Here is a 27,995-nt window from a genome sequence, read left to right as displayed (position 1 = left end):
GCTATATTCCTTTGGAGACATTCCTTGCTTTTTGATGTTGAGTTGTTAAGGAGAAATGCTTGTTAAGATACAGACTCTAGTCAGTTACCTAGGAGGACGAGAGATGGTAGAGGATCCAGACTTTGGCTCCTGAAAAAGAACAAAACATAGTTTAAAAACATTTCTCACTTCATTCTATGTGACTGTCTCTTCTGACATTTTTTTCATGAGAACAAAAAGTTGCAGTACATCCCCCCCCACAAACAAAAAGAGAAAGAAAAAAAAGAGCATGAAGGTTTAAATCCCTAATTGTATACTCTTTTGGTTTTTAGGTAGGAACTGGAACTATCAATATTTTCATGTAAGTATTTTAATGAGTAGCTCTTTAAAAATGCTTTCTAAATTAGTTTTTAGAAATTCATTTGTCCTCTAAATGCATGTTCAGTTACAGTGTATCAGTATTTTATTTTAAAGGTGCTTAGCATTATTTTTTACGAAGTATGTTTACATATTTTCAATATTCAGTTAATTTTTAAATTATTAAACACAGCACATAGAGTTTTTAGTATCTGTATTTGGCATTCTCCTAACAGCTCTACAGCAAAGTTTGATATATGTTCTTTTGTGTCATGTATTACAAGGTGTCATATCTGTAGTAGAAAGTTTGGTGTTCAAAATAAGCAGTCAGAATTCATTATTACAGCTGAGCTTGTTTCTTCATTGTGGTTATCATGTTCCAAGCCTCCAAGGGAACATTATATATGCTACAGTGAATTATAGATAAACACAGCCATGGTGGGTTTTTCCCTCAATTTTCTATGTAAGTGGTTAACATACTTAAAAAGCTTTTATGTCTTATACAAGGTAAATGTTTCCTAAAAGTCACGAAAGTAATAGAAAATAGACTTGATGATATGGTCCTGCATTAGAGTTTCTAATCTTGAGGCCTAGCCATATGTGTTCCATCTTTATATCCTGTCAAAATACATACTTAATCATGTGAATATGAGAAAGATGCAGTTTAATTTTATACCAGGTTTTTTAAAAAGTTAAAAATGTGTGTATATATATGTGTGTGTGTGTGTGTGTATATATATATATAGTAACTTAATGTTTAGTGTCCTTGTTATAATGTAATTTTTTTCATTAAAAAATCTTGTGTTATTTTTTTCTTACATTTGTTGATTTTCTTTTTATACATTTCCTGGGCATCGTGGTAATTTTGTTCATCTTGAAGATGCTAAATAAATACATTAATACCTGAAAATATTGGCTAGAGATTTATGTTCAATTTGGAACCTGAACATTTTAAAGCATAACTACCAGTAATTCCTATTATCATTATGTTAGGGAATATATATGTATCTAATGCTCTCAACTTAGCCAACTCTCAGCCTTTTAAAACAATGCATGTAATAAGGTATAAATAGTTCTTCCTCCCCGCCCCCCACCCACCCCTGTGTTTTTTGGCATTATAACATCTTCAAGTACAGTTTTATATTTTTGGAGTAATAACAAGAATATATGATTTAAAAGGGAGGGATCATTAATTTTTTTCCCTCTTGGCTTTTTTTCTTTCTTTCTTTTTTTCCCCTTTATTCCATTCTGCCTGTTTTTCAGGATCATAGAGTATCTTATTCTCTCCAAAGAGGGACTGCATTGACTCTTCCCCATCAACTGATTAGGCTTTAGACATCTTAAATAATGTACTATTTTTATCTAAATATCTGTAATTCTACTCAATTAATTTAGTGGTGATGACAAAGCCTAGTATACTTTCACCACATACAAATTAGCTATATTCTGTAATATAAATATATTATAAATGTTCATTGCTGACTGAATTTTTAAAACTTAAGGAATAAAATAAGAACTTAAAAAAAATCACATTTGTTAATGGAAAATTGATTTCTTAGAGAAATAAACTATGATTAGTATGGAAAATGAGAATGCGATATGGGTATAAGCGCAGGGGAGATGTTGCTTAATAGTGCAAATTTGCAACTAGTAGTTATATAAGTCCTGGAGATCTGATGTACTTACTGCATGGTGACTATAGTCAACAATACTATGTTATATATATCAGAGTTGCTCAGAGTAGATCTTAATTATTCTCACTACAAAAAAGAAATAATAATTAGTAGACATAATAGAGGTGTTAGCTAAAACTATAGTGGTAATCATATTGCAATATATAAATTATCAGATTAACACATTATATACCTTAAATGTTATATGTCAGTTATATCTCAATTAAAAAAAGAATTTTAAAACCAAAGGACAGAGTGGGAGTCAGATACCGGCAAGAGTTTTTATTTTTTAACTATCTCTGTTGAAGTGGGTAATTGACATATAATAAACTGCACACATTTAAAGTGTACAGTTAGGTAAGTTTTGATGTATATATACATCTTTGAAACCATCACCACAGTCAAGATAAGGAATATATCTATCACCCCAAAAAGATTTTTAGTGCCCCTTGGTAATCCATTCCCACTTCTTCCTGCCTCTACTCCTACCTGCCCCACCCCATCCCCAACAGTTACTATCCTGCTTTCTGTCACTAGAGGTCAATTTATTACATCTACTAGTTTATAAAAATGAAATCATATAGTATGAGCCTTTTTAAAACCTGACTTTTGTCACTCAGAATGGTTATTCTAAGGTTCATCTGTGTCACAAGATGTATGAATAGTTTATTCCTTTTTAATGCTGAGTAGTATTCCATTGTGTAAATTCACCATAAATTGTTTATCCATCCAGCTGTTGATGGGACATTTAGATTGTTTACAGTTCTTGGCTATTACAAATAAAGCTGCTATGAACATTTGTGTAAGTCTTTGTATGGACTTATGCTTTCATTTCTTTGGGTTAAATATCTATAGGAGTGGAATGGCTGCATCATATGGTAGGTATAAATTTAACTTTTTAAGAAACTCTCAAGTGATTTTCCAAAGTGATTGTACCATTTTACATTCCAATTTGCAGTGTATGAGAGTTCCAGGTGCTGTATATTGTAGGCAACACTTGGTATGAACAGGCTTTTACTTTTTAGGCATTGTTAGTAGGTGTGTAGTAGTAACTCATTATCGTTTTAATTTTCATTTCTCTAGTGACTAATACTGTTCAGCATCTTTTCATGTTGCATTTGCCATCTGTATTTCTTCTTTCATGTCTGAATCGTTCACCTGTTTTTAAATTGAATTGTTTTCTTATAGAGGTTTAAAAAGTATATCCTAGATACAAGTCCATTACTAGAAACATGATTTAATATGTATTTTCACCTGATGTATAGTTTATGTTTTTACTCTCAGAATCATTTGAAGGGCAGAAGTTCTTAATTTTGATACCTAATTTAGCTTTTTTTTTCTTTAAGGATTATATTTTCGTGTTGTATCTAAGAGATCTTTGCCTAACCCAAGTTTAGATTTTCTTCTATGTTTTCTTCTGAAAATTTTATAACTTTGGGTTTAAATTTAGATCCGTGATTCATTTTGAGTTAATTTCTGTATACAAGTACAGGGCTTAGAGTGATTCATTTGAGTATTAATTTGTTCCAGCATCATTTTTTGAAAGAATTATACTTTCCCCATTGAACTGAATTTATCCCTTTGATAAAAATCCATTCTCTCTCTATGTATGTGTGTGTGTGTATATATATACACACATGTCAGTTTCTAGACTCTCTGTTCCCTTCCATTGATCTATTGTTTATCTCCTATCTCAGTGGTCTCAACTGGGGAAATTCTGTCTCTAGGGAACATGTGGCAAAGTTTGAAGACAACTTTAGTTGTCAAAACAAGGGAGATACCACTGGTTTCTGGTAGATATGCTGCTCAGCTTCATACAGTACATAGGACAGATTCCACAACAAAAATTGTCAGGCCTAAAATGTGAATAGCACCAAGACTGAAAATCTCTGATCTATTTTGACACCCAGTACCACACTGTCTTGATTACTGTATGTTTATAGTAAGTCTTTTTTATTTTTTGACTGCGCCCAGGTCTCGGTTGCAGCATGTGGGATCTAGTTCCCTGACCAAGGATCGAATCCATGCTCCCTGCATTGGGAATGTGGAGTCTTAACCACTGGACCACCAGGAAGTCCCTATAATAAGTCTTGATCCCAGCAGTAGTCAGCTGTCGGGACAAAACCGTTCCTGTAACAGTGTTACACTGCTGGGAGAGGAATGTTCTGTCTTCTTCTCCAGTTGCCTTTGTCACTGTTCTGGTGGCGTCTGGCACTGGTGAGGGCAGAGCTGTGCTTCCTTGAGAGTATGCTGAGCATTCACTTCGGCTGCTTAGTTCTAGTGTGGGAGCAGACACAGAGTACACTTTCTTCAGGATCTTGAATATGGTGACTAGGCAAGGGGCACTTTGGGCTAATACCCTAGGTTCTCTGGCTTTGCTTTATAGAGCATTTGGTGTCATCATTGACAAGACAAGAGGTGCAGAAGATGACCTTAACACAGTGGCAGCTGGAACCACGACAGGCATATTGTATAAATGTACAGGTGGCCTTCGAGGGGTAATACGAGGTGGTCTAGCAGGACTAACACGAGCCTCTGTGCTCTATGTAATAACTGGGAGCACATGAAAGGCTCTTTGCTCCAACAGTCACACTGAAGATTTTGCTAGTTTACAAACGGAGGACACTTTAGTAGTCACCCAGATCAATTTATAAGTCAGTCTGGAGGCATTTACTCTTCTATCCACAACTAATTTGAAAAACTAGAGATTCCAGTTTGCTGTGATGAAGATCATGGATGGTTGACCAGGACTGGCACTCCTTCCAGCCATTAATGAGTTGAAGACAAAACACCCTCTGGCGGCTGAGTAATGTGGTTCTCTTAAGAAGATCTCGCACCTGTTTTTGCTCCTACCCACTCCTGGAAAACCACTTAATCCCAGAATTCAGGTCTGCTTGTCAATAGTGTATCAGCCACATTTGTTCATTTAATGATCCAAGACTGTAATATTGCTCTGTATTCCCAATAAAGGGTGAAAATAGAACTGAAAAAAAATATAAGTCTTGAAGTCAGATAGTGTAAATCCTTGAACCTTATTCTTTTTCAATTTTGTTTTGGCTGTTTGGTTTTTCATGTGAGTTTTAGAGTCACCTTGTCAATTTCTTAAAAAACAAGCAAACAAACAAAAAACCTGATAGAATTTTGATTGGAATTGTGTAGAATATACTGCTGAATTTGGGAGTAATTGAAATCTTAATATTGACTTAATTTTTCTCCGCAACGTATTAGAGTTTTCAGTGTAGAAATTTGACATATGTTCTGTCAGATTTATCACTAAGTCTTTATGAATGGTGGTGTTTTTAATTTTTAGTATCTGATTTTTGCATTAGTATGCAGATATACAGTTGATTTTTTTATATGGACTTTATATCTTGCAACCTTATTAAACTCATGTGTTCTAATAATTTTTTGGTAGAGTCTATCAGATTTTCTACGTAGACAGTCATGTTGTTTTATATCTTCCTTTCCAATCTGGATGACTTTTATTTCTTTTTCTCAACTATTACACTGGCTAGAACCTGAAGTACAATTGTGATTGTAAGTGACTGGAGTGGTCGTACTTACTTTGTTTCTTATCTCTCACCATTAACTCTAATACCATAATTTCTGCATAAGTCCTTTATCAAATTGAGTGAGATTCTTTCTGATATGGGCTTCCTGAGAGTTTTTATTAAGAATGGATATTTGATTATATCAAGTGCTTTTTCTGGAATTATTGAGATGGTTATTTGGTTTTTTTACCTTTGTTGTATGTTTGCTTCTACTGGAGAACTTTCTCATTCATAATTTTCTTATTTCTAGTTGTGGCCTTTTCTACCTAGAGAAGTTTCTTTAGCATTTGTTATAAAGCTGGTTTGATGGTGCTGAATTCTCTTAGCTTGTCTGTAAAACATTTGATTTCTCTGTCAGATCTGAATGAGAGTCTTGCTGGGTAGAGTATTCTTGATTGTGGGTTTTAATGTTTCATCACTTTAAAATATATTGTGCCACTTCCTTCTGGCCAGCAGAGTTTCTGCTGAAAAATCAGCTGATAACCTTATAGCAATTCCCTTGTATTTGTTACTTTCCCCTTGTTGCTTTTATTCTCTCTTTGTCTTTAATTTTCATCAATTTGATGTGTTCCTCCTTAGCTTTATCCTGTATGGGAATCTCTGTGCTTCCTGGACTTGGGCTACTCTTTCCTTTCCCACATTAGGGAACTTTTCAGCTATGACACCTTCAAATATTTTCTCAGGCCCTTTCTCTTTTCTCCTGTTGGGACCTCTATAATGTGTATGTTGATGTGCTCAACACTACCGTAGAGGTCTCTTAAACTGTCCTCATTTCTTTTTATTCTTTGTTCTGTTCTCTGTTGCTGATTTCCACTATTCTGTCTTCCAGCTCACGTATCTGTCCTTCTGTCTCATTTATTCTGCTATTGAGTCCTTCTAGTGTGCTTTTCATTTCAGTTATTGTACTTGTTCAGCAGTTTATTTATTTTTTAAAATCTTTTATCTTGTATTTCTTGTATCTTCTTGGTGTGCCTCTCTTCTTTTTCCAATAACTTGAATCTCTTTATTCTCATTACTCTGAATTCTTTTTCAAGTGGATTCTCTATCTCCACTTCACTTAGTTATTCTTGTGGTGTTTTATATTGTTCCTTCTTCTGAAACATGGTCCTTCTCTGCCTCATTTTGTCTGACTTCCTATGTTTGTGATCCACAGGCTGCAGGACTGTAGTTCTTCTTGTTTCTGATGTCTGCCCCTGGTGGGTGAGGCTGGTCCAAGAGACTTGAGCAGGCTTTCTGGTGGGAGAGACTGATTCCTGCCCCCTGATGGGTGGAGCTGGGCCTTGTCTCTCTGGTGGGCAGGGCCATGTCAAGGGGTATGTTTAGAAGAAGCTGTGGATCTAAGGTAATTTTGATTGATCTAAAGTAATTTCCAAGAACTGCATGTTTGGATAGCAACCACCTTTGAGGGTATGGTTTCCAATCCTCACTGTTGTGACTGTGCCAATCCTGATGATTCAACTTTGTGTGTACCATCACTGACAGAGGTAGGTGCCATGTAGGATACCAAAAGGAATGATTTAAAAGTTTCCATCAAGGAAAATAAGTGTCTGTTACATGAGATATTTAACTTTATACAATGTAGAAAATGGTAAATTTGATAATAGGAATTGTTGTTGTTCAGGACCTAAGTTGTGTCCAGTTCTTTGCAACCCCATGGACTGAAGCACACTGGGCTTCCCTGTCCTTCACCATCTCCCAGAACTTGCTAAAACTCATGTCCATTGAGTTGGTGATGCCATCCAGCCATCTCATCTTCTTCGTCCCCTTCTCCTCCTGCCTTTGATCTTTCCCAACATCAGGGTTTTTTCCAGTGAGTTGGCTCTTTGCATCAGGTGGCCAGAGTATTGGAGCTTCAGCTTCAGCATCGGTCCTTCCAGTGAATATTCTGGGTTGATTTCCTTTAGGATTGTCTGATTTGATCTCCTTGCTGTCCAAAGGACTTTCCAGAGTCTTTCCCAACCCCACAGTTCAAAAGCATCAATTCTTCAACGCTCAGCCTTCTTTGTGGTCCAGCTCTCACATCTGTATGTAAGTATTGGAAAAACCATAGCTTTGACTATATGGACCATGTTGACAAAGTGATGTCTCTGCTTTTTAATACTCTATCTAGATTTGTCATAGCTTTTCTTCCAAGAAGCAAATGTCTTTTAATTTCATGGCTGCAGTCACCATCTGCAGCGAAGAAAATAAAATCTGTCACTGCTTCCATATTTTTCCCCATCTTTGCCATGAAGTGATGGGACTGAATGCCATGATCTAGTTTTTTGAATGTTGAGTTTTAAGCCACATTTTTCATTGTTTTCTTTTGCCTTCATCAAGAGGCTCTTTAGTTCCTCCTTGCTTTCTGCCATTAGGGTGGTATTATTTGCATATCTGAGATTATTGCTTGTTCTCCTGGCAGTCTTGATTCCAGCTTGTGATTCATCTAGCCTGGACTTTTGCATGTTGTACTCTGCATACAAGTTAAATAAGCAGGGTCACAAAATAACAGCCTTGACGTGCTCCTTTCCCAAATTTGAGCCAGTCCATTGTTCTATGTCCAGTTCTGTTGCTTCTTGACCTGCATACATTTCTCAGGAGGCAGGTAAGGTGGTCTGGTATTTATTCCCATCTCTTTTAAGAATTTTCCACAGTTTATTGTGATTCACACAGTCAAAGGCTTTAGTGTAGTCAGTGAAGCAGAAGTAGATATTTTTCTGGATAATAGGAATACAGATAAAATTATAATAATTCAGAGGAAGGAGACATTACTTACAAGGAACAGAACTGACATTTTAATGAGTACTAGACATTGTGAAAGTTAAAGTCGCTCAGTCGTGTCTGACTCTGCGACCCCACGGACTGTACAGTCCCTGGAATTCTCCAGGCCAGAATACTGGAGTGGGTAGCATTTCCCTTCTCCTGGGGATCTTCCCAACCCAGGGATCGAACCCAGGTCTCCCACATTGCAGGTGGATTCTTTACCAGCTGAGCCACAAGGGAAGCCCAAGAATCCTGGAGTGGGTAGCCTATCCCTTCTCTAGGGCATCTTCCTGACCCAGGAATCGAACTGAGGTCTCCTACATTGCAGGGGGATTCTTTACCAACTAAGCTATGTACTTATGCTTTATTTATTTATTTATGTATTTTTTGTTGTTGTTAAAGCACTTGGCATTTTGCCTGGGATAAAGTAAGTGGCTTCTTATTATTAGAGCTTCGACTTGTGGTTAATAGCATGTGCTAGGATTTGAATCTTACTTCCTCTTTACTAGCTGGACAAATTACTGAGACTAAGTTTTTCATTTTTTTTTAATCTGAGGGAGTAGTAGTCATAGCTACCTAACTGAATTGTTATGAGGATTTAGTGAGTTAACCCATGTTAAGATCTGAAACAGAATCTGATACATGCTGCTCAACATGTGTTAATTTTTATAATTTTATTAATAATGAGCTTTAAAATCCTGAAATGTAAGCATTTTCCTTACTTTCAAGATAGTATATCTGTTAGGGAGCACCTTTGGCTACTCACAACAGAGACATCATTATGGTGGCTTAATCAAAAGAGTTTGGTTTTATTTTTCCTATGAAACCAAGTCCAAAGGCAGTCTAACCAGACTGACCAGAGGTGGTTGCTCCACCTCCAGCAATGATCAACATTAAGACAGGAAGAACTGTCTTAAGACCTGATGTGAAGAACTGACTCATCGGAAAAGACCCTGACACTGGGAAAGATTGGTGGCAGTGGGAGAAGGGGACGACGGAGGATGAAATAGTTGGATGGCATCACCAACTCGATGGACATGAATTGAGCAAGCTTTGGGAGTTGATGATGACAGGGAAGTCTTGGTGCTGCAGTCCATGGGTTCGCAAAGAGTTGGACACGACTAAGTGACTGAACTGAACTAAAGACAGGAAGACTGAAATAGGAAAAGTCTGAGTGAGTGATCCAAAGATCATTATCAGAAGGAAAAGCAACTTCCACTTTCAATTTGTTGGTTAAAACCATTGTATGATTACCCTTGTTACAAAGGATTCTAGGAAATACAGCTCTTTTTAAAGGGCCCATTACCATCCCAAGAAAAATTGTGGTTTTGTAAGAGAGAAAGAATTTATTGAATATTGTTTAAGCCACTAATAGTGTCTCCCACAAATTGGAGAACTGAAATTCAGAATTCAATAATTTGCTTAAGGTTGTTACATAACTATTAAGTGATAAAGCTCTTATTGGTACCAAAGTCTGACCAATACCATTCCACATTAGTTTTGCTACACAGTCCAGAAAAGCAAGTGATCTTTTCAGGGTACGATTTTTAGGCTGGATCTTTCATGACAGGCTATGGACATGAGGTTAAATTGCAGATGTATCACATTCAAGGAGCAAGTAGGACTTATATAGCCCATTTAGGGGGTGGTTGTAGGTTCATTGTGGTGAGAACTTTAGGATTCAGGGAATTTAAGAAGCTGGGGAAATAATAGGTTTGAAAGATAAAAGACAGGTTAAATAATAGCAATTCTACAGGGCTAGGCTAAGATTTTACATTTTGCTTAGCATGTGTTTAGAAGTCTCATTTAAATGATCTATTAAAGTAGCCTGTTGAATCAAAATGCTTTCCTAAAATCTGAGTGAAAAGTTAAGCATCACAGATATTTTGGAAATAGATATGGCAATCCAGTGGAGGCGATAGGGTAATTTATTGGGTACTGTAATATTCATAAAAAGTGTATAATATTTTTCTGGCTATGCCTATTACATCTGTAATTGCTTTTAGAAACTCTTGTGTTTTTCATACTTATGTTCTATAAGAACATCCTAACAACAACAACAAAAAAGAACATCCTAACATCTTAAAGATGGACATTCATTTATTGAAGATTGCCTGCCTTTTGGGAGTTTATATTCCAGTAGAGGGTGATACACAATAAATAATAAACAATATATGTCTATTATATGTACTTATATGTATTATATATGTGTATAAAGTACTTCTATGTTAAATTGATAAGTAATATGGGATGAAAATGGAGCAGAGAAAGGGTTCAGTGTGGAGAGAATTTTAGTTTTAAATAGGGTAAGCAGAGTGGGCTTCATTAAGGAAGATGTAAGCAAAGTTTTAGAAAGAGTAAGATTGTTAATCAGGCAGATAAAATGAAGAATAATGCAGTTAAGAGGGAACTGCAAGATTGAGAAGTACTTGCTCTGCCTGAAGAAGCATGGGTACCTCATCTATGGATGGATGATGACCAGACAGGCTACACGGGTAAAGATGCTAGTGGGTGGGTACAAGTGAAAATCTGTGGAAATTCTGTTCTTATTACTTCAGTTTTCTCAGTGAAATAAGAAGCAAGACCCTTAGGGGAGCGTGGAGATTGGTGCAGCGGTGGAGGGGGGTTGTGTGTTAGGGAGTTGAAGAGAAAAGCTAATAAAAGAGTAAACTAGGAAAGAATATTAATAGTCCTCCTTGATTAAAGATTCATTTGAGGTCATGTCCATAAATTGAGAATCAGATTAGTCAGCATGTTTGTGTGTTTTTCTCCACTCATGGGCAACAGTGACTTGAGTGTTTATTGAGAACCAGACAGTGTGTTACCTGCTGACTGTAAGAACAATGAACTAAATCTAATCCTAATCCTACAGGGATTCAGTATAGTGGCAAGCAAACATTTAATCAACCAATTGTGAAATTACGTGGTAAGTACTACCAGTTCTAACAAAGGAAAAACCATTTTAAATCAAAGAAGTTCCAGGCTGTTGAACAATTCAGGTTGTAGGGAAGAGCAGACCATTAGACCAAAAATGCAGAAGATTGTGAAAGACTCACTTCTAAACTCTCACCTCCCTTTGTCCAATAAAAAAATATTATATAATAAAAATTTTGCCTATTGCCATTCAGATCCCCTGTTTTGAAACTCATCTTAAACTAGATCCCTGAAGCTCATAAAGATTGTACCTCTGACTTCCCTGTGAAGACTGCTAAGACTATCAAAATAGTATTCTCCCTTACTGCAGTAGGCAAAAAACTCAGTTTTGCTTTATCAACAGGTAATTTTGGAAGTATTTTAAAGGAGCCAATATTTGACTGTTTTGGAGGTCCCATCAAAATCGAACCAACTTGGAAACAGCGTGTTTTTCTGAGGCCCTTTGAGCCTCCTGCACAGGGTCTTTCAATGACAATGGTGAGGTAAGTTCATATAGGGTTTGAACTCTGATTTCTTCTTTTTTTTTTTTTTTAAAAATCAGACACTCCAAATGCAAATGCTAAGTTTAGTTTGTTAAGTCTGAGAGTAATATCTAACAATAAGAAACTCTTTAAAAATCCATTGATTGATCAGCCTGAAAAACTTATTTTGGGCAGAAATCTGCATTATTACTGACAGCACTACTGTTTGTCCTTGTCATTTCTTCATTGTGCATCTGTAAGTGGAAATTCATAAGGATGAAGATGAGAAGTTTTGTATATTCAGAAGATTTCTCTGCAGACTAACATCCTTTGGAAAAACTGTCTCAGGTCACTTACGAAAATCTTATCAGAACTTTACTTGCTGCTGTTTTATTTTGTCCGTTGGAAGGCTAGCTCTTGTTGTAGGGGAGGGGCCCCAAGATACACAGTAAATAAAATCTGACTTACTGTTGCCAGTTTATCTTTAGTCTACTTCCGCACTCCCTCTCTGCTGAACTCCTGCATCTTATCTGTATCTGAACTAAAATCAAAGTGCGTAATCTTAACTTTCTAAATGATAGGATTATTTAGAATTTTAATGGTTACTTTGGGAGAACTTTTGATATGAACAAAATCGTTCCTTTTGGGAGGCACTTTGAAGCAAAAAAGCAGCAACATACGAAACATACGGCCATCTACATTTTAAGGCAAGAGGAAACTTCCAGAATATATTCCAGGGATTATGAAATTGCCTCCTTGAAAGATTCCTTGGCAAAGGCAAGGGGAAAATGAAAAAGAAGGAAAACCATATTTTCTAGATCCTTTCAAATCATAATTTGAATATAATGTCCTTTATTCTTCTACTTTCCTCGTCCTGTGTTCGTCCATTTCCCTCTCTTCTGTCTCACCTTCTTTTTCTTCTTCCCTTCAGAACATCTCAGAAGGAGGTCTTATTTATCTAAAAGAAAAAGATTACTTTGTTTAATATGAGGTTCCCTCCCTATTACTACACAAGTATTAACAAGTACTGGCTTTTTAATCATGCGAATCAAATGGTCAAGGGACCTGAATTAATGTTTAAACCAATTATAATGATCCTCTCCCTCTGTCTCTCTGTCCCTCCCTTCCTCCCTCTCCCCCATGCATGTATGTCAAAATAACTTTTGCTGAATCTAAGTTTTCCCATCTGTTTAATTAAGTAAAGATAATTAGTCTTTTAATGTTAATTTTGTATTTGACTAAAGCTTCCTCTCATTTTTCCACTTTGTTCCTCTTCTTTTCCCTCCCTAGGGAAACATTAAAGATTAATTGGTGAAAATGATTATTTTGTCATCGTGTGCTCAGTCTGGCAATATCTAATGAAGAATTTCTAAAAGGGAAAGAAAAATAATGAAACTGTTTTTGTTTCTTTTCTTTAAAATTGCTTTTAAGAGACACTTCTGGTTAAAACTACAAAAGAAGTCTTGTTTCCAAGATGAAGGGCTCTGAAACAGGATTTAAAGAGTTTTATAATTTTATTTATGAATATGAACATTATATAAAAGTGAAAGTGTTAGTCGCTCAGTTGTATCTGACTCTTTGCGACCCCATGGACTATAAACCACCAGGGCTATAGCCCTGCTCTGCCCATGGAATTCTCCAGACAAGAATACTGGAGTGGGTAGCCATTCCCTTCTCTAGCGGATTTTCCCAACCCCAGTCTCCTCTATTGTAGGTGGATTCTTTACCGTTTGAGCCACCAGGGAAGGCCTGAAATTTATATACTTATATAAAAATTTTTCATACAATATTTCTGATAAATAGATGAATCATTAAATAAATTAGAGTGAATTAGTCATACTGGTTTAAAGGACTGAAAAACAATTATCTTTTCCTGACTTTAATATATGAAATTACTGCCAATACAATATTCTAGATTATACAAGAATATTGAACATCTCATGATTTAAACTTTCTATTATTTTTGCATTGGTTTTATGGGCCAAGTGAGGTAGCATTATAGTTTTTATTTCTATGGATTGTTTAACATTACAAAAATTTAGAACTATTATTATTAGAACCATTTTAACTAGGCAAAATTATAATGGTAGGCATCTTTAAAAGGTTTATTATATTTCTATAATATGAAAATTCTTAAGAACTTTGTACTTAACTAAAATTGTAATTTTTAGATCTTTGAAGTGAAAGTTGCTCAGTCATGTCTGACTCTTTGCAACCCCATGGACTGTAGCCTGCCAGGCTCCTCTGTCCATGGAATTCTCCTGGCCAAAATACTGGAGTTGGGTAGCCATTCCCTTTTCCAGGGGATCTTCCCAACCCAAGGACTGAACCCAGATCTCCCGCATTGCAGGTGGATTCTTTACCATCTGAGCCACCAGGGAAGCCCCAGGAATGCTGGTGTGGGTAGCCTATTCCTTCTCCAGAGGATCTTCCTGGCCCAGGAATCAAACCAGGGTCTCCTGCATTGCAGGTGGATTCTTTTACCGGCTGAGCTACTGGGAAGATCCTTAGGTAACTTAAAATAGGTTAGATGTTAAACTGAGTTATTTGATACATAATCTTTGAATACTTAGACAAAATCTAAAAAAGATAATATTGGCCACTAGTTTTATCTGTTGTTATTGTATATTTAAAAATAGATATAGATCAATAGGATGTGAAAATGACTTTGGATTTTATTATATACATAGCATCCTTAAAATTTATAAATATAAAATGGTAAGCATGCTCATTAGAAAAATACAGTTCCTGGTATTCTGTCTTTTAGTTGTCTGGGGAGGGGAAAAAGTTGGACATCTAAGTTAATGCAGCAATTAGGACTGTATTCAGTATTAATACAGAGTTATGAATATGTATGCAAAATAATTTATGTAGAGGCAGTCCAAGCACAGGTTGGAAAAGAATTTCCAGACTCAGAGTATTGCAGAAAGGAGTGGGTTTATTAAGAACAAAGAGCGGAGATAAAATGAGCACTGTGAGCACAGGGGGCTGACAACTCCTGACAGGCCAGGGAGAGTCGCCAGTTTTCATGACTTAAGAGTCAATTTTTATAACCTCAGGACAAAGAAAATTCCTGCTGGAAGGTTGGCGTCAGGTGATTGGTTGGGGCAGTATAGGGTGTTTACTGGAGTGGGCATCTTTGATTGTGAGTCAGGTAGCTTGTTAGTAATGCTCATGAGCTTTTGGCAACAGTTTCAAAGGGGTTCAGTCAACTTCCAAGGTTGCCTTGAATCCCGGCTCTGCTTCTGTGGCCTTGGTGCAAGGCCTTGCACCTGTGACCTTGGGGGCAGGATTCAACAATTTATGATTTGTTTCTTCAAGAAATTGCTGCAGTTAAGTTGGTAAGTTCATAGAATGCTGAAATGGCCTTCTGAAACCAGAGCTATGCATTAACTGAGAGGCAACATTCTGAAAGTCTGAGTGGCATCCTTCGTGATACAGTGTATGCATTACATCAAAGACCTCTGGATGGTGCTGTGTTCCAAACAGGAAGAATGCATGAGCCTAATAACAAAGGTAAACAGACTCATGCAGCAGTGTCAGCATGAGGACAGTGTGACTGCTAGGACCTTTCAGGAGTTAAGATTCTGAGTCATACCACTTGCAAGCCACCAAGACGTGATGAGGTGATAGCTGAGGGTGAGGGAGAGCCTATCAGTTGTGACCCCAAAGATCTACTGTGGTGTCAGAGGTCTTGTCTGAGTTTACCCTCAGGAAGACAGGCCCGCAAGAACCACAGAAGACCTGCACCCTGAACCTGTGTGCTGAACCTGTTTGGCACAAGAGGTGAGCCTTGACAGCTATGAAAAGAAGCCACTCGGAGCTCTTGCTTTGGGGTGGAGTGATTGGCCAGCGGCCCCAACTGCTGTGCTCTGGATCTAGCGTGGTGTTGTGTAGAAACTGTGCTGCTCACAGGCTCCTCCCAGCCGATGACTGGGCGTGGCAAAGGTAATGAAGCAGGCCCGTTTCTGAGAGAAGGGCTCTTTGATGGGTAACTGGCTTAGGTCTGCACACTTCACCCAATACCTCTCAAATTCTTGCCTTGAAAAACAGCTTAAACTAGACTCCCCTGCCAAACTAAATATCTCACCATTGTCTTTCCCCCTAAGAGACACTGTTCAGATTGTCAAGGTAGTATTTCTTACATCAGTAAGCAGGAAACTTACTTTTGCTTTATCAGCTTATTATTTTGGTGATATTTTCAGAGAGAGAGCATTCAACAGATGAAAAGAACCTATCACTCAAAAAGCAGAGGGAAGACCTTTACAGGTAGAAGAAACAGTTAAATGCAAAGGCCTTGAGTTAGGAAAAAAAAATGTGTTAAAGGGTTGAAACAAATGCCAGCAGGCATAAGCTTAGAGAACAATACAGAAAATGGTTTGAGTTGAGGTCAGTCAGTACAGAAAGCCTTGGAATCCATGGTAGTCAGAGGGTCAATTTCATCCTGAATATCTTTTGGGGCCAGTGTGAGGAACGCCGGAGAGACTCCATCTTGAAGCCTGTTCATCTTAAAGACAGGATGTGAACTAGACCTGAACCCTGCCCAAGAGTGAGGAAACCATTGCTGGTGAAAACCAGGTCTTCTGGAGACTTCCCTCCCTACAGATGACAAACGGAGATTGAGGTTGAGGTCAGGCTGCCTCTGTTAGATTACCCATAGAGACATCCCCTCTTGATGTATATAATCATTGTTACACTGCCTTTACCTTAATTGTTTGTTCTCCTAGCACCTACTTGTAAAACTCAATCATATACAACAAAGAGGTTGCTAACATGTAACCAGTGACGTAGTTGGGGGGGTGGGGTGGGTATAAAACTGCCCTCTCAGAAACATCAGGGTCCTTGTTGGGAACTGATTCCCTTTAGAAGATTTTTAGTGGAGAGTGATACACCTTGCTTTTTATGTTGTAGGAGAGTGTATTATATAGGGACACAAATAGAGTGGGGAGAGCAATTATAAGTTACAGGAGTTGCACAGGTGAGAGCTTAGGTGAACTAGAGTGATAGTGATACAGCAAGCAAAGAGAAATGGACAGATTCAGGATATATTTTGGAGAGAAGATCAGCAAGACTTGCTGACTGAAGGGCTGTTAGGAAGTTGGTGCGGGGATGGTAAGTGATGGAAGAGGAGAAATGAAGAATGACTCCAGGGTTTTAGCCTTGGACAACTATAGGGATGGTAGTGAATTTTACAGAGTTGAGGGAGACCAATTTGGGTTCAATTGATTCAAAAGAGAAAAGCAAGAGCTGTCTTTGGACTGGTTAGTTTGATTTCTGAATGGAAATGTTTAGTAGGTACTTAGAAATATAAATCTAGAGGTCAGAATTGGAGATGAACATTTGTGTGATTTATCAACATACAGATGGTATTTAAAAACAGAAAACAGAAGAAACGTAAAGAAGAGAAGAATGCTCAGGATCTAGCCCTGGAGCCCTCCAACACTTAGATCAGGTAGAACAGGAAAAACAGCTAAGAAATGCAAAGGAAAAAAAAAAAAATGCAAAGGAACGCCAATAATGCTTCATACTGGTCAGCTGAGTCCACTCTGGAACCTGTGAGGGAACTTAGGGGCAGAAAGTACTTCAGATCAGTTGCTAATTGAAGCAATCTCTTCAGTCTCCTAATCAACAAATACTTATCCAGTGAATATTATGAACAGTGGTCTCCAAGAGATACTGCAATAGAAAGTTACAATTAAGTGGCAGTATAAATTCAGGCTTTACATAGACAGCTAAAAGTATGTAAATATATTAACTGTCCTAAGAAGACCTTTCCTCTCTTTTTAGGATTAACATTTGAAAATACATTGAAATGCTTTGGTATGAGGATTATATTAATTAAAAAAATACAGATATATTTAGACCTTCAAGGAGAATTTAACCAAAGAGAATAGGCAAGAACAAAACAACAAAAAACATCTAGCTTGTAGTAGCTAAGAAACAAGGTGTGACTTTCAGAGTAACAAACTTCTCTATCAGTTGCATAATAGTTTTTTATTCATGAGGTCTTTTTATTTCCATGGAAACACTGAAGTTGTTTTAATCTTTAATTAACACTCGACTTTATAGTTCCAGCTATTTTACCTCAGTTCTAAGCACAGAAGCTAAAGCTTTACCCATTTCTACTTTAAAAAATGTAAAGGAGGAAAAAATGGTTTAAAATGGTCATGCATTTCATTTAGTTACATCTTGTAGCTGTATATTGATCCTTTATTAGTGGCCTGTGGGATTTTAAATTCCCCAATCTGGACCCTCCACGATGAGAGGCAGTCCCAACTGGACCATCAGGGAATTCCCCTTGTTTCTAATTTCACCCAAACCTACCCTGCAGTTTTATATCCAGTTAATTCTGTTTTTGTCTATGTGTGCCTGCTCAGTTGTGTCCAACTCTTGTGACCCCGAGGACTGCAGCCAGCCAGGCTCCTCTGTCCATGGAATTTTCCAGGCAGGAATACTGGAGTGAGTTGCCATTTCCTCCTCCAGGTGAATCCTCCCGACCCAAGGACCGAACCCACATCTCCTGCGTCTCCTGCATTGGCAGGAAGATTATTTACCACTGAGCCACTTGGGAATCCACATGGAATAGTAGCTGGAGTAGTCAATTTTTATAATGGTGGTAATTCTACGAAATGTGCTGATGCAGGAGACATGGGTTCATACCTGGGTTGGGAAGATCCCCTGGAGAAAGGAAATGGAAACCCACAGTATTCTTGCCCAGAAAACTCCATGGACAGAGGAGCCTGGCAGGCTAAAGTCCATGGGTGGCAAAGAGTCAGACAGGACTGAGCACACACGCACTACTATTACATGCAGTATAAAAATTTGCTCTCGACTCTGATTTTCTAAATTAATCTTACCTTTATACTGTTATATTTGATTAATACCTTATAGTACTAGTAGTTAAAGTGTTAGTCACTCAGAGTTGGACAGGACTGAAGCAACTTAGCATGCAGGAATGTATGTGTGAGATATGTAGGATTTTTTATTTACCTTCTAAATATTTTCACAAGTTGTTTAACTTCACAAAATTTCTGTGGTAGAATTAAATCTGAGTATATTTCTATTTTGTAGCCAAGGACACAGAATTGTAGGGAATAATTGATATTTTTTTGTACTACTTGTGAAATCATTTGGAACTGAAATTATATATGATCATTTGAAAGTAGTTTTCTGAAACTTAGCGGAGTAATTTAAAAATTTGAGATTAAATAAGCCACAACCATTATATCTTGGAATTCTTAAATCTCCTTACTTTTCCTAGCTTTGCAATAATTCTGCTCACAATCCAGGACTGAAAGCATTGATTTTAAAGAGAAAATGAGCAGAAATGAACTGAGTCACTTTTTATGAAAAAGGAATTATGTTTACTTATAAGGAATTGTCTGAACTTTGTACATAGATATAAAATTAAGTGCATAGTGAATGACAATGTATTTAATCATTTGCTTTTCAATAATGTACATGGAACTTGTAGTACAGGCCTTAGTGTTTTGAAAAGTCATTTAAAAGGAAGAATTGCATAATGCCCTGCTACCTAGCAGCATGCATTTCCTATTTAACTTGTCTGTCCTACCATTCCCCAAGCTATGTAGCATTTGGACTATCAACAATGGTGGAAAATAAAGGTGTTGTTAATTTAACATGTATTTACTTAACTTAGTTTCAAGATATGATAATTAACATTTATTGAATGACAGATGCTTTTTATTTATCAGTTAATCCTCTCAACTGGCCTGGGTATTATTATCCCAATTTTTATGGAAGAAAAATAAACTCAGAGAGATTAAATGCCTTATAGCTAGGAAGTCAAGAACTGAAGCTCTAAAACAAAAACAAAAAAAATAATTTTTTTCCTTCCTTTAATTTCTTTAATTTTCTATTCTCCCTCTCAATTTATACTGAAAGAAACTTTTGTTTCATTCACACTTGTTTCTTTAAGGCACTATTTTCCATATGCTTATTCACAGCTGGAAACCATAATCTTCTTGACCTACTAATGTATTTCACTATGATGAATCAGATCATAAGCAAATGCTAATAATCCTTTTTGGCAGGAAGTATATGTGAGAATGGAATGTTCAGTAAGCAAAGACCTTTTTCCTTATATTAAATCCATTATAATAAAATGGGAAAAGTGAAATATGTAATTTTTTTAGAAATGTCCTCAAAAAACTGAAGCATTTCCTGTTTTAACTATTGTTGACTGCCTTTAATATGTGTCAGACTATTTGATCTCAGGTCTTTTTTTTTAATTGTTATTTGATTACCATTAAAATTTTAGTATAAGGAAGTTAAGCCTAATGAGTCACAGTTACAGTCACTTACCCCTGAAACTCTAGATCTCATAACCTTAATTCCAAATAAGCTGATAATTATTAAACCACTTTACAAAAATAAATGGGGAAAAAAAAACACTTTACTACTCAAACAGAAAAAGTAAACAAAGCCAATCATTCAAGTGAGTATACAAGTCAAAAGAACTATCCAAAACAAACACTTGAAAACAGTGCTAGATATAGTTCCTAGGAACACTAATTAATTGTTAGAAATATCATACATTCTTTAACATTTTTTTTTTATGTGGACCATATTTTTTTTAAGTTTTTATTGGCTTTGTTACAATACTGCTTCTGTTTTTTTTTGGTTTTTTGGCCAGGAGGCCTGTGGGATCTTAGCTCCCCAACCCGGGATTGAACCTGAGTTCCCTGCTTTGGAAGGTGAAGTCTTTTCTTTTCTTTTTTTTTTTTTTTTTTATGAGAAACATTTGTACAGTCCAGGTCTTTATTTTTACACCCTTCAGGCCATGAATTCATAGGGAATGGGTTCCAACAGTTCAGCTTCCTTTCCATTGGTCCTCACAAAGTGTGCTTCTCTGGGTGGAGCAGGCTGGCGCTTCAGCTGAACCCAAGACCCTTTCTCTTTGGCTTCCTTCTTTTTCTGATCATTTTCCTTCACACGTTTTAGGAAGCTATCTCGGCTCTTAGAGTGCTTAATATGCTCGATATGCACATTAATTCTCTTGGCAAGAATCTTGCCCTTAACTTGTTTGTTTACAATGATGCCAACAGCATGCTGGGTAACACTGTAGACTCTCCCAGTTTTGCCATGGAAACATTTGTAGGGCATTCCTTTTTGAACAGTACCCATTCCCTTGATATCTACAATATCACCCTTCTTGTAGATTCGCATGTATGTGGCCAAAGGAACAACTCCATGTTTTCTAAAAGGCCTAGAGAACATGTAGCGGGTGCCCCTCCTCTTTCCCTTTGTGTTGGTCATTTTGGCGAATTAGCCTGAGGGGCCGGGGGGAAAGACGGAGGCAGCGAGAGCCACGCGCGGGCCTTTACCTGGAACTGGAAGGCGAAGTCTTAACCACTGGACCGCCAGGGAAGTTCTTTTAATTTTTTTCCATGAAAAATATAGGGAAAAAAACTAACTGAGATATGTGGTGGTACAACAGATACAGGAACAGAGATTACACAAAGTTTTTCTTGTAGTTCTTAAAGTGGGCTTCCCCAGTCGCTCTGACGATGGTAAAGAACCCTCCTATGATGCAGGAGACCTGGGTTCGACCGCTCGCTTGGGAAGAGCCCCTTACCTAGAGAAATCCTCAGAGTATTGCATTGCTCTGAGAAAGAGATACTCCTTGATACATGATAAGTAAAGAGACTTCTTTGGAGAAGACCCCGATGTTGGGAGAGATTGAAGGCAAAAAGAGAAGGGGACAGCAGAGGATGAGATGGTTAGATAACATCACCAACTCAATGGACATGCATCTGAGCAAACTCTGAGAGACAGTGGAGGACAGAAGAGCCTGGCGTGCTGTAGTCTTTGGAGCTGCAAAGAGTCAGACATGACCTTAGTGACTGAACAGACAACAAAAGAGACCTCAGATGGTGATTTACTTGAATTTGAATTACAGCCATTGAATTTCAAGAAAGCTGCTTTCTTAGAACAAGAAATCTCTTCCAGTCTCAAAATTTTCTTTCCTTCACATTTAAGAAGTAAATAAGAATTTTAAAAAGAAAATATTGCTTTTTAAATTAAAATTTCCTGTAATTTCCTTTTTCTTCTTGATTAAAGAATTTATTGTAAACTAGGGAAGTCTTAACTTTCAATTAACTTGCCAGCCACCATAGAAAGTTCATTATACATGAAAGTGAAGTGGTTTTCTTTCCTGTTTCAACTGAATTTAAATTACTGTATTCCACGCGCGCGCACGTGTGTGTGTGTGTGTGTGTGTGTGTGTTGTGTGTCGGGAGTGTACGACTACATCTTGCCTTCAGAAAGATATCACAAGGTCTGAACAACAAATACAGTTTTAATCTTGTCATGTTCCTACTTAAAAACTCTAATTCACACAGAATGGAGTCAAAATCAGTGATCCAGCATTCAGGACACTCTGGTGAGCTAGTTACAACCTATATCTTCATCTCCTTCCTTTTTCCACCTCATCTCCTTCCTTTTTCCACCTGAGTTTGACTGCTCATGGTTTTCTAAAAATTTGGCAAAGAATTTCCCCAGGAATCAAGCCTTTACCTAAGGCCTTCTTTTTTCAGAATTGTCTTTCTCTTCTTTCTTGACACCCAAATTCTAACATTCCATCACAGCCTTGCTCAGGTACCACTCTCTGCTAAAAGCCTGCCTTAATCATAGTAGTTATTTGGTGGTATCTCCCTGCAACTCTCCCCATTAAATATACCTTTACCTCAGTAAGAGTCCCCTTTATTCTTTTTTCCCCCCTTTATCTTATGCTTCAGATCTGCAGTCTTGATTACAAAAAAACTGTTAGAGAGATGGTTATCCAAGTAGAAAGTACATGTGTGTTAAATTCAGAGATTGCTAATTGATATGAATTTTGCCTCTCTTTTTTGCTAGCTAGCTGTGACCTTGTGAAAGTGCAAGTGTTAACCACTTAGTTGTGTCTGACTCTTTGTGATGCCATGGACTGTAGCCCACTAGGCTCCTCTTATCCTCTGTCCATGGAATTTTCCAGGCAAGAATACTGGAGTGGGTTGCCATACCCTTCTCCAGGGGGTCTTCTTGACCAGGACTGAACCCAGGTCTCCTGCACTGCAGGCAGATTCTTTACCATCTGAGCCACAGTTCCTTAAACTTTCTGAACTGCAGTTATCTAATCTGTACAATGAGAATTCCATTTGCCTGGCAATGTTATTTTGAGAATTAGAGATAAAAGGTATAGAGCACATGGTACTGTGTATGTAAAATACACAGCACTGTGCACACAGTAGGTGCTCAACAAACAACTATAAAGCATACTTGATTTTTAGTCTTAGTTCTGGTGATAGCCACCACCAGCAGCCCAGTCTTGAGTTAATTAACTTTTTTTTTTTTGGGCCGAGCCAAACAACTTGTGAGATCTTAGTTCCCTGACCAGGGATTGAACCTGGGTCCCGACAGTGAAAGTGCTGAGTCCTAACCACTGGGCCACCAGGGGATCCTCTAATTTGCAGTTTTAAAACTAGATCACATTCTTGACGAAGTATTCGGTACACTATTAAGTAAGCTGGATCTACCTTGCCTCTCTTGGGAGTCCTAAAGGACATCTTATGTACCTAGGAAATCCTGGGATTCAGAGGTTCTCAACTGAGCATAGTTTTGCCCCCAGTTTTTGTCCCCAGGATATTTGGTCTTGTGTGGAGACATTTTTGGTTGTCATAACTGGAAGACATATTGGCATTTACTGGTTGGCTGTCAGATGCTGCTAAATATTCTTCAAAGCACAGGAAAGCTCTCTAGGACAAAAAAGTACCTAGTACAAAATGCCAATAGTGCTGAGGCTGAGAAAATTTGCTCCAAACACATCAACCTGTGGACTCTGAAAAGGCGGCACACTATAGTCAAAAACAGCCTAGTAGGAGTTCTGGGTTCTAGTTCTGTCAGCCACATGCAGTATGCTGCAGGGCTAGTCGACTCCTCCAGACATCAATTTATTTTTAATAAATATCATTTAACTTATTTCTCTATCCTGTGCGTTTTCTACAATGCAAATTCACTCTAGAGCTGCACTGTCCACAGTAGCCACCAGCTACTTGTGACTAAGTTAAAAATAAACAAAAACTTCATTTCTCAGTTGCACAAGTCCCATTTCAGTTGGTCAATGGCTGCATATGGCTAGTGGCCACTGTACTAAATAGCACAGATGTAGAACATTTCCATCATGGTGGAAATTTCTGTTGGACAATGCTTGTCTACAGGCTTGGTTTGATCACATTCAGGCCTTAATTTTTTAATATTTAAAATGAAGATATTTGATTACATGATCTCTAATGGTAACTTCCAGTTTTCTAGTACTGTGATTCTAAAGGACAATACAATAATTCTCTTATTCTCAGTGAGTAATCAACTTTAATAAAAGAATCTGTAAATGGGTGGAAAATTCTAGAAAAACCCATGTTTCATGTATTTATGTACACCCATGTTCCAGTCAGCGTAATCAGAATTAGAGTATTTGTATTAGCATGTCTGATCATAGTTTAGACAACTGTGTGGTACCTACTGAAAAGGTATGGGATAGGACTTGTAGTTTTTGGTTCAGCATGTAAGGATCTTTAAAACTGTCACTCCATCCTAACAACAAGTAAACAATTGAACAAACCGAAAAACCAACAATTCTTCCTAGCTCCATGAGAGATGATAGGTCACAGGGCAAACCACTACCCGCAAAACTGCAGTGACAGGTGAGTACAGAGAATCCCAACTTACCAGGACAGAAACCCTCAGCAGAATCCTCCATGGCAGTCCATAGTGGGCTGGAGAAACTTGCCTGTAATTAACAAACCTCTGGAGGCTGAGTGGACAAGTCTGAGCATTAAAGGAGGTTCCAGACATGGAGGCCCCAGCCTCCACTTTTATGAATTTTATTGCTAGGAGCTCAATGAGGTTGTCATAGTAAATACTGGAGAAAACCCTCATGTTGCTGGCAGAGGGAGGGGGGGAGAATAACCATTCTCAAATAACCAATGGTCTGCCATCGAGAGAAACTGTTTTACTAGAGCTGAAACTATTGGGGTTTTATCAGAGCCTAACTGATCTAGGGGATGTGAAATACCTAACTTTAGTACACTGTAGCCATCCTGTCCCTCCTAAGGGGCGGGGGAGTGACAAAGCATTTGTGAGCTACTCCAAGACAGAGACCTAAAAGACTGAGACCTAATCACAGAAAGCCTGCCCTCCTCTAACAGATCTAACTGATCTAGGGGATGTGAAATACCTAACTTTAGTACAGTGTAGCCATCCTGTCCCTCTTAAGGGGCGGGGGAGTGACAAACCACTTGTGAGCTACGCAAGACAGAGACCTAAAAGACTGAGACCTAATCATAGAAAGCCTGCCCTCCTCTAACACAACACCATCATATTACTAAAGGTTTATTTATTGCAGTTCCTTTGCTCAGTATATCATGTCTGGCTATCATAAAATTACAGAGCATGTTGTTCAGTTGCTCCTCATGTCTTACTCTGCAACCCCATGGACTGCAGCACGCCAGGCTTCCCTGTCCTTTACCATCTCCCAGAGTCTGCTCATACTCATGTCCACTGAGCTGGTGATCCCATCCAACCATCTCATTACAGAACATACTAAAAGGGAAAAAAAAAAAATCACAATTTGAAGAGACCAAGCAAGCAACAGAACCAGACTTATATATGGCAAGAATGTTGAGAATTATCATACAGAAAAACTTAAATGGTTATGAAGAATATGCTAACAGCTGTAGGAAATGAAGTAGACAGCATGCAAGAAGAGAAGGTCAATGTAAACAGAGATGGACATTCTAAGAACAAAGAAATGCTCCAAATCAAAAACACTATAACAGAAAAGAAGCCTTTGATGAACTCATTATTAGACTGGACACAGCTGAAAAAAGCATCTTTGAGCTTGAGATATGTCAGAAGAAACTTCCAAAATGGAAAAACAAAAAGGAAAAAAGACTGAAAAGAGAAAAGAACAGAATATTTAAGAGCTGTGGGACAACTACAAAAGACATGTGTATAATGGGAATACTAGAAATAAATGAAAGAAAGGAACAGAAGTAATATTTGAAGCAATAGATACTGAGAAATTTCCCAAAGTAGCGACAGACAAGATTTGGGAATCTCAACGGACACCAAGCAAGATAAATGCAAAGGCTACACCTAGGCATATCATATTCACAATTAGAAAATCAAAGAAAAATCTTGAAAGAAGTCAGAGGGAAAAAAAATCACCTTTCCTATAGAGGAACAAAAACTTACATCCGACTTATCTTCAGAAGTCATTCAAGCAAGTAGAGAGTGGAGTGAAACATTTAAAGTGCTGAGAGAGAAAACATGCCCCTAGAATTCTGTAGCCCATGAAATTACTCTTCAAAAGTGAAGGTGAAATAATTGGGGGTGGGGCACACAGCATGGCATGCAGGATTCTTAGTTCTCTGACCAGGGATAGAACAAGCGCCCCCAGCATTGGAAGCGTGGAGTCCTAACCACCAGACTGCTAGGGAATTTCCTGTAAAGACTTTTCTTTGACAAAAAAAAAAAATTGAGGGAAATGGTTGCTAGTAGATCTGTCTGCAAGAAATGGTAAAAGAAGTTCTTCAGAGAGAAGGGAAACAATGTATCAACAGATCATATACTTGGAAAAGAAAGGAAGAGCATCAGAGAAAAAATAAGTGAAAATGCTCATTTTTTATTTTTTTAGGCCACATTGTGTGGCCTGTGGGATCTTAGTTCCCCGACTAAGGATGGAACCTGTGCCCCCTGCATTGGAAGCACAGAGTCTTAACCACTAGACCCCGGGGAGTCCCAAATAAGTGAAAGTAAAATTAAAATTTGTATTTTTCTTGATAGGTAGTTGTTCAAAATAATATGTTCAACTATGTATGCTTATGTATACTTTAGTATATATATCAAAGAGCCTCTTGATGAGGGTGAAAGAGGAGAGTGAAAAACTGGCTTAAAACTCAACATTGAAAAAACTAAGATCATGGCATCTGGTCCTGTCCCTAGTGTTTTTTGCTCAGTCGTGTCTGACTCTTTGTGACTCCATAGACTCTGGACCTCTAGCTCCTCTGTCCATGGAATTCTCCAGGCAAGAATACTGGAGTGGGTTGCCAGTTCCTTCTCCAGGGAATCTTCCCAACCCAGGGATTGAACCTGGATCTCCCGCATTGCAGGCAGATTTTTTTTTTTTTTAACCATCTGAGCCACCAGGGAAGCCCCCACTTCATGGCAAATATAAGGGGAAAAAATAGAAGCAGTGACAGATTTTATTTTCTTCACTGCAGATGGTGACTGCAGCCGTCGGTTGTTTTTTGGAAGGAAAGCTATGACAAACCTAGACAGCATATTAAAAAGCAAAGACATCACTTTGCCAACAAAGATCCGTACAGTCAAATATTTGGTTTTTCCAACAGTCGTGTTCAGCTGTGAGAGCTGGACCATAAAGAAGGCTGAGCATCGGAAGAATTGATGCTTTCAAATTGTGCTGTTGGAGAAGATTCTTGAGAGCCCCTTGGATAGCAAGGAGATCAACCCAGTCAATCCTAAAGGAAACCAGCCCTAAATACTCCTTGGGAGGCCTGATGCTGAAGCTGAAAGGACGCTCCAATACTTTCGTCAGCTGATGTGAAGAGCGGACCCATTAGAAAAGACCCTGACGCTGGGAAAGATCCAGGGCAGGAGAAGGGGGCGACAGAGGGTGAGCTGGATGGATGGTCTCACTGACTCAATGGACATGAGTTTGAGCAAACTCCAAGAGATGGTAAAGGACGGAAAACCTGGCAGTGCTGCAGTGCATGGGGTCGCAAAGTCAGACACGACTCGGCTATTCAACAACAGCCACTACCAATCGCATGCGTCTTCCCCTCTCCTTAAACCCCTCCAACCCCGTCCCGCGCAAAGTTACCGACCTCTCTCTCTCTAGTGAATGCTGCCGTTTTCCTATTGTTTCCTTTCTTGTAAGAGCAAAACCCTTTTGAAGCCTTCAGTAGTTTTGCATTTGAGACTCAGCGACAGGGAAAGTCTGGCACGGGGCTTTGGCGCAAACACGATTAAAGGAAAGGATTTTGGGGCGGGGGGTGTGGGAGCAGGTGTATGTTCTCACGACACACTCCCCGACCAATCCCCTTTTTACAAAAATAAGTCAAAATGAAACCCCCTTCAGTTATCACCGTAGGGTTCCCTGCCCTCAGATGACTCCCGGAAATGACGCCGACAGCCCTACGCTCCGTCTGCCAGTCGGCAGCAGAGGCGGGCGGTGGACGTAAGCACGTCTGTCCTGCAACTCGTCCAGCTCGGGGAAG

General features: G+C 38.2%; 2 protein-coding genes, 1 long non-coding RNA gene and 1 other non-coding gene across 18 annotated transcripts in view; 2 read left to right on the top strand and 2 right to left on the bottom strand.

Annotated features, from left to right (window-relative positions):
• The window catches only part of CARF (calcium responsive transcription factor), a 67,022-nt gene extending 54,385 nt beyond the window's left edge, over positions 1 to 12,637 (top strand). For 11 of the 15 annotated variants that reach the window (XM_061148982.1, XM_061148979.1, XM_061148980.1 and 8 more), the window contains one exon: positions 312 to 1,156. In XM_061148982.1, coding sequence (XP_061004965.1) covers positions 312 to 412 — 101 coding nt within the window. In that variant the 3' untranslated portion in view covers positions 413 to 1,156. Of the gene's footprint in view, positions 1 to 311; positions 1,157 to 1,599; positions 1,966 to 11,579 lie in introns of those variants that run through there. The other 4 variants (XR_009693873.1, XM_061148981.1, XM_061148974.1 and 1 more) reach the window with 4 other exon arrangements.
• LOC133060961 (uncharacterized) lies at positions 2 to 27,951 on the bottom strand. The gene is made up of 4 exons (XR_009693875.1): positions 27,603 to 27,951; positions 12,606 to 12,655; positions 2,023 to 2,096; positions 2 to 129 (listed from the first exon to the last, which is right to left on the bottom strand). It is a non-coding gene; the product is annotated as an uncharacterized LOC133060961 (long non-coding RNA).
• Positions 4,105 to 4,306, top strand: LOC133061054 (small nucleolar RNA SNORA74). The gene has a single exon (XR_009693892.1). It is a non-coding gene; the product is annotated as a small nucleolar RNA SNORA74 (small nucleolar RNA).
• Positions 20,457 to 21,021, bottom strand: LOC133060960 (large ribosomal subunit protein eL21-like). The gene has a single exon (XM_061148989.1). The coding sequence runs from the start codon at positions 20,974 to 20,976 to the stop codon at positions 20,494 to 20,496; it is 483 nt and encodes a 160-aa protein (XP_061004972.1). The 5' UTR covers positions 20,977 to 21,021; the 3' UTR covers positions 20,457 to 20,493.
• Positions 27,952 to 27,995: the final 44 nt, after the last annotated feature.

The sequence above is a fragment of the Dama dama genome, chromosome 8 (assembly GCF_033118175.1).
Source record: "Dama dama isolate Ldn47 chromosome 8, ASM3311817v1, whole genome shotgun sequence".
In the NCBI taxonomy this organism is placed as follows: Eukaryota; Metazoa; Chordata; class Mammalia; order Artiodactyla; family Cervidae; genus Dama; species Dama dama.
This window is presented reverse-complemented; position numbering and strand designations above follow the sequence as displayed.

Excerpts from the sequence above, each read along its gene's own strand:
- LOC133060960 (XM_061148989.1), bottom strand. The coding sequence starts at position 20,976 with ATGACCAACACAAAGGGAAAGAGGAGGGGCACCCGCTACATGTTCTCT.